At 46.3% G+C, this 10,251-nt stretch overlaps 1 protein-coding gene across 1 annotated transcript in view; it reads right to left on the reverse strand.

Annotated features, from left to right (window-relative positions):
* The window catches only part of Cacna2d3 (calcium channel, voltage-dependent, alpha 2/delta subunit 3), a 935,068-nt gene extending 927,490 nt beyond the window's left edge, over window positions 1-7,578 (reverse strand). The window contains exons 1-2 of the mRNA XM_013030732.1: window positions 7,372-7,578; window positions 6,620-6,701 (exon numbers count right to left, since the gene is read on the reverse strand). Of these exons, the coding sequence (XP_012886186.1) occupies window positions 6,620-6,701; window positions 7,372-7,481 (192 nt within the window). The 5' untranslated portion in view covers window positions 7,482-7,578. The remainder of the gene's footprint in view (window positions 1-6,619; window positions 6,702-7,371) is intronic.
* Window positions 7,579-10,251: the final 2,673 nt, after the last annotated feature.

A 10,251-nucleotide genomic window follows, 5' to 3' on the forward strand; every position in this document is an offset into this window, starting at 1 on the left:
GCTGAGATTACAGACTAGAGCTGCTATACCTTGCCTGTTGGGAGAATTTAAAGGGACATCTGTGAGTGCTTATTAGACTAGCTAGAGTATAAAGACTGAAGAGTGAATGCTCCCTGATTTTACTATTAGATTAAATGATTGTGCAAGGCCACTCAGGAAATGTATACAGAAAAGCAGACAGAGCTCCGCCACTGACTTTTCTTTCAGCAAGTTATCATCTCCAAAGATGTCCAGCTCTGAAAATGCTCTAAGCCTTCAACCTATTTCTATGTAGCATTTCCCAAGAGTTGGAACAAAGGTGGCAAGGGAAACTGAATGGAGCAAACAGAATGAGGCTACCTGGGAGGAAAAACAGGATGCTAAATTGAAGACTGGCTATCCCACAAGGAGCTTAGTCAGCACCCACTGGACTCTATACTGAGTGTAGTGCTCTATTGTCATCATCTTGACAATCTTATTAACATTTTTCAATAGACCCTGGTCCTCTTCTCAGCAGGTCCTCGCATTCCAGCTGTCTACAAAGTCACACACACTGCCCAAATCCATGCATGCTGGGTTCTATACCAACACCCCAGTTCTGTCTCTCAGGCTAGCCTTTCTACAACCCAAAAGAACAAGAACAGTCTTCTCCATCAGCAGGCAGCATCTGGCATATTCTATAATGAGCAGCATTCATTTAAACTGCTCGCATGAGTATGTGCACACACACAAAGTTAGTAAGTATAATGATAATGACGTGCCACCCCTAATGCTGACTAGTAGTTGTTTCTTCTAAAATAGATAAACCAGAGGTCTGTTGTGTGAATCCACATCATTCATGGCCCTGCCCAACTCATCTTTCCAGATCATTTACATGGATAATAGTTCTTTTAACCTTGGAGCTACGGTTTTCCAATAACAAGTGCCAAGATATATACTCTGACATGCACGAAGAGAAGCCACAGCCATCTATTCCTTGTCAAGAGATAATGCTTTTCTTTTCAATATGGCCTTGAAATGCCCACTTATAGTTTGGCTTCTGAGTTGTTTGTTTTCATAATCCTGACTTGGGGTAGTGGAGAAAGTATGCAGCATGTGTCTTACAAAAATGTAAGGTATTTAAGCTGCCTTGGAATTAGCATCCAATGAGTGTTAAAAAAAATGAAATTGCAATGCTTATCATTTTTAGAAATATACTAGGTCTTTTGCAAAGTTTATTTGTCTGGTAACTTTCTTCCAGAAAGTAGGCAGACCAGCTACGTGCACAGACCTCCCTCACAATCTGTCAGCTACATAGAACTCTAACATGCTGAAGGCACCAGAGCACAGGTGACTGTGATCCTAGCTTTCAACTTGGGAGCAACCATCTCAGATGGTATCTCCTGATTACTAAATACTTAGGGAAATTCCACAAAACAGATTGCCCTCTTCTTCCTCATGGCATCCTCTCCTTCCCTTGTAGGAGAAGTGCATTTTAGCTAATGGACTGAACAGGATGACTGAAGGTTCCCTCAGTGTTCCCAGAGCCTGACACCAGGAACTTCTCTTGAGATCTGAGGATCACAATTCAAAGCCAGCCGGGGCAGGAAAGTCCATGAGACTCTTTTTTTTTATTTTTATTTATTTTTTATTGTGAAAATACTGTACAGAGGGGTTACAATTACATGGGCAAGATAATGAGTACATTTCTTATCAAGCATTGTAGCCTCCTCCTTTGTTTCCCCTCCCATGAGACTCTTATCTCCAATAAACCACCAGAAAACCAGAAGTGGCACTGTGGCTCAAGTGGTAGAGCACTCACTTTGAGCTGAAGAGCTGAGGGACAGCACCTAGGCCCAGAGTTCAAGCCCCATGGCTGACAAAAAAAAAAAAGTTCCCTGCAATCACATAAGATGAACCATCATGTCCCTTGTATAAAATTGACATTAAAAGGAGGTAATGTTAATTACCTCCTCATATGTTAATTCACAGGCTAAGACTTAATAACATCTATTAAATTTCTTTTCCAGGCTCAACCATGGCAAAAACCACCAAATTGAGTCATAGTTTTAAGAAACTCATGCCTGCTCATATACTCTGCTATAACCTGCAAGTCTCAAATCCAAAGGCAGTTTGGATCACCACTGTGTAGACAAAGGAGAGTGAGACCCTCATATTTATGCTCTGCATTGCTAACATGATGTATGTCTCAACTTAAAACAAAAATAGCCCATTTTTGTTCCCTAATTTTCTGTGCTAATCCTAGGGCTTAAACTCAGGGCCTGGACACTCCCTAAACTTCTTTTGCTCAAGATTAGTGCTCTATCACTTGAACTACAACTCCACTTCTGGCTTTTTTTGTAGTTAATTGGAGATAGCCTTGCAGGCTTTTCTGCCCAGGCTTGCTTTGAACGTTGTCCTCAGATCTCAGCCTCTTGAGTAGCTAGGATTATAGGTGTGAGCCACCAGTGCCAGACACAAAAAGAAATTTTAAGACAGAGATTTAAAAAAAAAAAACTAAGAAATTGGAACAATGAGCAAAATGAGGTCCATACAAAAAAAGAAGAAGAAGAAAGCATTACAAATGGCCATGTATAAATCTACAAGAGTAATGAGATATATTGCTAAAAGGTACATCCTAGAGAGTGGGCTGATGACACCAATCAAAAGACTAAAAACTATCATTTCAAGAAATAAGACTAGAAAAAATAATCTTCGGAGATAAGGTCTAGTAATTTGAAAGTGAAGCTGTGAACTAAATGATCATCAGCAAAAGATGCTGAATGTATTTATCTTTTAGTATGGGAAATAACTGTGTATACTCAACAAAAGCATTTAACAGCATAGAGGCTCCTTTATAATGTCCAGCTTCCTACAGGAATCACAGAGCCAATACCCAATTCCTCATTCGAGAATACTACTTTTTAATTATTTAAAAGTGCATCGATTTACACGTTGATGAAAAGTCATAATTACAAAAATGGCTCAAGGAATCAACCTTTTACTTTGCTGACTCTGTCCTGTGGAAAGAGACGTCCAGCTTATATACTTAGATATTAAAGTCACTCCCAATAAATAGTTGATAACACAAAAATACTTGGTAGTGCATTCCAAGAAGTGCACTGCATGCTTGGTCAATTCTTTTCTTTAATGGCAAAGACACACATTACTTGTATTTTTGCTGTGTGTTTATAATCACAATTCTGGAAAATGTAATTGGAGCCCTCGTTCCCATGAACATTCATCCCTGAATTCAGGTGTAAACAGAATGAAAAACTCAGCTCCCATGGAAATTCCCCTAAGGAGGAGATAGGGATCCTGCAGGTTTAATGCCTTTTATTGTGACTGCTAAAGGTGTGGAGTACTGAGTTTAACAGACAGGTTCAAACATGCTTCTCACTGCATCCCCAAACAGAAAGACGATGAGTCCTGTTTAACTACACCTCCCCCAAAAGAACCCAAACAAAGCATTCTTAGGGGGAAATGAAGCAATATAGAGGCAGCTGAATACTAGTGTGAATTTGTCAAATAGAATATTAATTAAAACTTGAAGTAAATGGAAACCCCTACAGCATCTGCCAGCTAAGGAGGCAGGAGACAGACACAGGTCTCCTTCCAGAGCCCCAGTTCTCTAAGACTGAAAAAAAATCATCTCAAGATTCACTTAAATTCACCCCCACACCATCCTCTGCTATACCTAAGAAAACACAAAACTGTGAAAGCAGAGATTACTGCAACTTAAACTAAATAAAAATTATCCTCTTTATATGTAACTAACATTGCTATTCCCATGCTCAGCCCAAGACAAAAAGAAGACAAAAAGGGAAAAGTCTGACATGAAATATCTACTACTATTATAAGCTAAAGTAGCAAGAACAGCAGTATCAAACCCAAAAACAATTGAGGAAATAATTCTAATGTTTGTATTTACATTGGTGACAGTAATAATGTTGCTTCCTCAAAAATATATTACCTAATAAAACTGCCTTACCAAAATCACAGTTTCCCTTGTCTCCAAACACCTTAAAGAAAATGACCAATTCTTATTTAACTTACATTCACAATAACTATTTTTGTAAAAGTCTAGGCCTTAGTGCAAAAATTACAATAACCATTCAAAGACTGAACATACTACCTTGATTCACAACATGAAATATCAATTAGAAAACTACTTAAAATGCATAAAATTATACAGTGGTCTATAGTATACCTTTCTTAACTGAAAACCAAACTTTAATGTCCATACTCTAAAAATGCAATTACAGTCTTTTATGGAACCTAGTATTGTCACCTTTGAGGTCTCTTAATTCAATCTTAATGCATTTTTCTAATCGAGTTTTCTACTCATTCTGTAAGCATCTTAATTGTTAAAGATGTTGTGAAGTGATGGATGGATGCATAGAGTTTTGATTTAGAGGAATAATTTCTCACACCAATAGTGAGGAACCTGAAACTAAGCAGAAGAGCCACACTCATCTTGCTTTTCCAAGTGACATTATGTCTGCCACATTCAGAGCACCTGGGATCTTTTCCCATTCATATTCTGAGCTCTCTAAACCAATTTTCTTGTAAAAAAAATACAATCATATTTGGAAAGGAATGATCTAAAATTTGGGAGCAAAATGGTTCTAGAATCATCTACCATGTTCTTCCTATCATTCATGAAAGTCCTTGCCAAGCAACCCAAAGACATGGGTATTTTGAGACCCCCATAGCAAGGAATGAAAATACAAGGCTAAAACAGATATCCACTTAGGAATCTAACTCAAAGCAACACCTCACCTTCCCCTCTCATCAGATTACAAAATGCCAGGCAGCAGCAAGAAATGACAACAAAACCATAAACAGCTGGAAATAATTACACAATTGTCAAGCTGCAAACACGACAAAAGCAAAGCAAGGCTAGTGAATTCAATATCAGAAAGGATGTTGATGAGAAGGTAAGGGAAGCATTTTAGCTGTTTCTAATTTGCTATTATAGAATAACCAATAATAGGGTTGATGGGGTTTTGCGCAGTTGTGAGTGTTGTCTGTATGTTTTCTAACTTCAGAAGGAAAAGACATATTTCATGTGCTCCCACCAAATGTGAGATAAAAGATATGTAAGCACAACAAAAAAAAATCAGGCTCCGAAAGGATTCGTTTAGAGTTACTACAACTACAAAATGCAGATGAGCAATATTTCTTTAAAGTTATGCAAAATGTTCTCTTCTTTCAAAGCATAGGGAAAATACACAGGCAATACCACAGTCCAGAGCTCTTCGCATAAAACATCTGACAAGTGGGTAAAAAGCCAAAACAGAGTACAGACTGGGACTGGACCAGATTAAAAGAAAACCAAGGAAAGAAGTAATTCCTATAAGCTTGGAGGGTCACTGGTATGTAAATCATCATCTTCTATAAAGGCATGTCATTGCATCAAGTTTTTATCAACTGACTATATATAATTCAATGAACTCTTCCCCAAGTTAGAGGTAAGCAACCTTCCCAGTGGTTTCATGGAATCTGGCTGCTATTTCTCAATCAGCATACCTGTCATCTCATAGTGGAGGATGCTTCATTACGATATTTGGATTGCATGTTATAAACTGTTACATATAATGTCCCCCAAAATGCTACTCTCTGAAATGGAATGCCATAAATAAAATACGCACTTGGTTACCAGGCAGCATGCACAACACATATGGTACATTGGCCCAAAAAACACATTTAAAAATGCTTAAAGTTAACTTAACAGTTTAAGCTTTTTGTGCCCATTTCCAAAGAATTATCCCCAAAAGGCTAATCTTATCCTCTATTGTTGAAAGAATATTTGGATTAATCCTGTTGATTTGCTAACTTGAAATTCTCTTAGCCACTTCCTTCTCTTCTCCCAAGCTCATTCTTTTTCTTTATTTCTTGGAGAGGAAAACGAAGGATCATATATCTCACAATGTAATTTTAAACATAATGTTGCCCGTTTGAATTAAAATTGATGCAGCTTCTGATAAACGCCTAATAATCAATCCTCCATTCTCATTACTCTCCAGAATTATATGGACGCAAACCAATTTCTTAAGTTTGTGGACTACTCTCATAGGTTATTACCCGGCAGTGCAGCTGAGTGGAAAGATAACCACATTCATTCTCCTTATCTGTAATGATGTAATGCATCCTAGCCCTGGGTCTAGATGATTGGGGAATAATGGGATTGTACAACTGCAGGGATGACAAACAATAGTGCAGCATCTCTCTCTGATACACGGAACACCATGCCTCCAATGCAAGGTGAACAGCATCATAAAACAGGCACTGATTCTGTCCCTTGGATGAAGTTAGCTTTTTTTTTTTTTTCTGGAGGAGCATCTGCTCTCACACTGAAACAGCAATACCGACACTGAGAGGAGAGCCATGCAGAAACACTGTTTCCAAGCCCCAGCCGGGACAGTGCAAGTGAGTATCCTGCTTTTCTTTGTGCTTAGAATCAAGTGTCATCTAAAAATAACCATTTGGTAGGGAGAAGTCACTGCACAGTACAATGCCAAGAAACGGAGATCAGAGACTTCTCTGATAACTGATGCAGCTCGGGGCTCACGTATGTTTGGAAAAACTAAATCTGCCTCCATTTTCTGTGCTTGGGGGGGGGGGGAAGCATCGCTTCCTGTCACCACAGAAACCTTACCTTTTGCAGAAGCTGGGAGCCCGAATACTTAGCAGCAATGGATTTTATCTCCCCACCAAAAGCAGAGGCCCACAGCTTCACCCTACAGGGAGAAAGGGCACAGGAAGAAATGTCACACTCGTGTCACAGTCCACACACACACGAGCGCACACGCGGGGCTGTGGCTAAAGGAGCCAGGCGATAGAACATTAAAGAAAGGAGAGGTAGGCAGAGAAAGCACAGCGGTAGAAACTATGGGCACCAAACTGCAGAGCGCAGCGCGGGAGGAGGTCCAGAGGGTCACATAGTTCACAATGCTCAAACTCTTCAAAAAAAGACCACCCGCGTGTATTCGAACAACTGCCTAAGGACTGGGGCCACCCCAAATGGGCATTCCCCTGACAAACGCTACTCTGAAGAAATCCACCCACCCACCCACCCCTCCCGAAAAAGAAGTGAGATGGCCAGGTAGCACAGATCATTAACCGGCCTGGCCCGTGGAAGTTGAAGCCGGTAAACCGGGCTCCAAACTTGGTGCTGTCACTTGCGGTGAGCCTCTCCGGGTCTCACTCTCCAACACCCGAGAAGGGGCGAGAGGGAGCCCACCCTAGCCTCCGCCTCCCGACGGCGGTCCTAGAAGGCAGGTGCGAGAGGCGAGGTCAATGCCCGCCGCGGGTCTTGTGCAGCCGCACCTGCAGGCGCCCAAACTTGGGTTTAGTGGGTCGCGGGCGGCGGGGTCCCCTTCCCGGGCGGCGCCGCACGGAGACACTTACACAGAGAGCGGGATCTGCTGCTCGGAGCGCACCACGTCCCCCAGCGCGGCGTAGAGGAGCGCGGCGGCCAGGAGCGCCGAGGCCCCCCGGGACGCCATGCTGGGCTCCATCCGACGCGCCAGCGGCGGCGGCGGCGAAGGCGACTGGAGCGGCCGCGGCAGCTACGCCGGGCGGGCGGTGGGCGAGCGCGCGGGGATGCTGCTCCGCTCCGAGCCGCCCCGCCTGCCTCTCGAGCGCCAGGCTCACTTGGGGAGCAGAGAAAAAGGAGCGGGGGTGAGGGGGGAGGGCGGAGAGGAGGAGAGAGGAAGGCGGGTGCGGGAGGAGGGAGGGAGGGAGGGAAGGAGACGCGCCTCTCTCAGCGGCCGCCACCCGGCCCCGCCTCGGCGGCCCGGGGGAGTCCGGCGGGCCGCGCAGGGAGGGCGGGAGGCGCCTCACGGGCGGGGACTCGCAAACTCCGGTGTCCTTGGACGCCGCGGAGCGCGCCCTGCCCCGCCCGGCCCACTGCGGCCACTGAGTTCTTTACAACTCCGCAGTCGGCCCCCGGCAGCCCCCAGGCCCCGGCGCCCCGAGCCCGGGTGGGGGGTGGGGACTGGAGGGAGCCCGAGGACCCGGTGCCCCACACTTTGCCCGCCAGTGGCGGTTCGTAGCAGGCGCGGTCAGCCTCCGCGGTCGGGCTGGGTCGGAGGCTGCGGAGCCTAGAGGGGGCGCGCGAATCCCCCACGCCGCCGCAGTTTTCCCGGGAAACCGGCCGAAGTCTGAGGGGGAGATGAACAGTGGGCGACGGACGGGGGTCGCTCGCGGGGCAGAGCGGGTGGGGATGGAACTGGGGGGTTTTCGGGGTTCTGGCTGCCCACAGCTGCTCCTGGGCCACAGCGCCGGGTGAGGAAGGCGCGGGCGGCTCTGCAGCCGCTGCGGCGCGGGCGCACCAGCGCGGGGCTCCGGTACCAGCCTGCAGTGCAGCCGCCCCCGACGCGTCCGACCCCGAGCCGGGGGCTGCGAACAGCTCTCGGCACAGGCCAAGTGAGGTCCGGGGTCCGCACCGCAGCGCGGGGGCTGGCGACCAGGATGTTGGGGCCGGGAGAGGAGCAAACGCAGCGCTCAGCCCACCCTGACCAGCGGAGACCGCTACGTGAAGGGAGAAGCGTTCCTCTGAGCCCGGGGGCCCCGCGCCGGCCCCGCGGCCCGAGGCAGCTGGGCGCAGGCGGAGGCGCTTTTGGCGGACCGAGCGAGGAGGGGTGTGGGCTCTGGGAACGCGGAGCCTCCCCCCCCCCGCAGTCTCGGTCGCAACCGTCCTCCACCCTGGAACCCAGTTTTCGGAACCCCTAGGACCGCGTTATGAGGTCTGGGGCGTGACTAGGAACTTTGTGGAGCCCTCACGCGGGCTGGCGGTTGAGACCGAGTGGAGTGAGGCTGAGTCATTCTCGCCCGGCCGGGCGCAACTCGGGTGACACCGGCAAGCCGCGCGCCCCTGGCGTCGCCCAGCTTATCCGCAACCTGGGCTTGGGGTTCTGCACCCCGGGGTTGTGGGGAACCGAGCTTCCACTGGATGGTATGTGCTAAGATCCAGGCTGACCCCCCTTGCCCTGCACTCCCTAGGAAAAGTTACCCCCGGATTGGAGGCTTGATCTCAGAATTGTTTTGGGCCAAGGACCACAGCGCAGGAGCTCCCCCGCCTTCCACCCCCGAGTTTCGGCAGACCCTGGACTCCCACGGGCTCCAGCTAGTCGTGCTCCCACCTATAAGGGAGCAGCGCAAGGAACAGACCCCACTAGGGGAGTGCCAGGTGCACCCCGCCCACGGGCAGTGTCTACAATCTCCACGGATGACTAACCGGTTATAATGAATTCTCCGCTTCTGTGCACACCTCTCGCCTACGGAAGCGTGCCTGTCCTTCGCAAACTGAAGCCAAACACGACCTGACCCCGGGGCATTTGGTCCTGATGGCTCTGAAGCTCAAATTAGGGGCTGGGAGAAAACAGATTTTCCAGTCAGAACCTTCTTTTTAAGTGAATACACGAGTGAATGAATGAATGAATGAATGAACGCTGGCCCTTACTAGTTAAGGCATCATCTTTTCCATCTCTGGTGTTTGTGTTGTAACAGCTCTTCCATTCATCAGTCAAGAATGACCAAACGTTACATGATGAGCACAGGAAGACATTCTGGGGAGCCAGAGGTGAGCAAATCAGGTGACCTGTCCTTGTGGACTCCTAAAACGAAACAGGGTTTTCTCCAAAAACTATGAGAAACGAATAATTACACATGTCCACAAGGGATCAACCAGAATGTGTATAAAGATAAAGCACCCTGGACACCCTTGCAGTCATTATGCCTGTTAACTAATGGGGAAATTGAAGTACAGCAAAGTGATACTGCTTAGTCATATGTAAACAAACACTTGGGTGCTGGACACTATTGGGGGCCACCGGGCACCAAGGTCATGACAGCATCTGATAATAAAATCATTGTGCTCTGCCAGGCTGATAGATGAATTCCACAGTTGTTTCAGGGCAACTAGAGCATAACACCAAGAGACCCTGGGCACAAGAGTCACAGGCCAGGAGAACAGCATTTTGAACATTTCGGACTCACACACAATGTAAAGAGCATGTTACACAGAATACTGTGCACATTATTATTTACGATGGATTCCTTTAAATATTTCACACTACTTTATTTTTTATGGATAAGATTTGGGATATATTCTTCCTACTGTAAAAGTCCTTTTCATACTATCTGAAAAATAAAAATAAGCTATCTGGTATCAATAAATTCAGAGTTCAGTGTAGCATAGATTTGGGTGGCCTCACTGCTTAAATATTCAATTTTTCTTTCCACAGGAAAAGTATCAATGTAGAAAGGTATCTCTCTGCTACATCT

This window comes from Dipodomys ordii, unplaced genomic scaffold (assembly GCF_000151885.1).
Source record: "Dipodomys ordii isolate 6190 unplaced genomic scaffold, Dord_2.0 Scaffold132, whole genome shotgun sequence".
Classification (NCBI taxonomy): Eukaryota; Metazoa; Chordata; class Mammalia; order Rodentia; family Heteromyidae; genus Dipodomys; species Dipodomys ordii.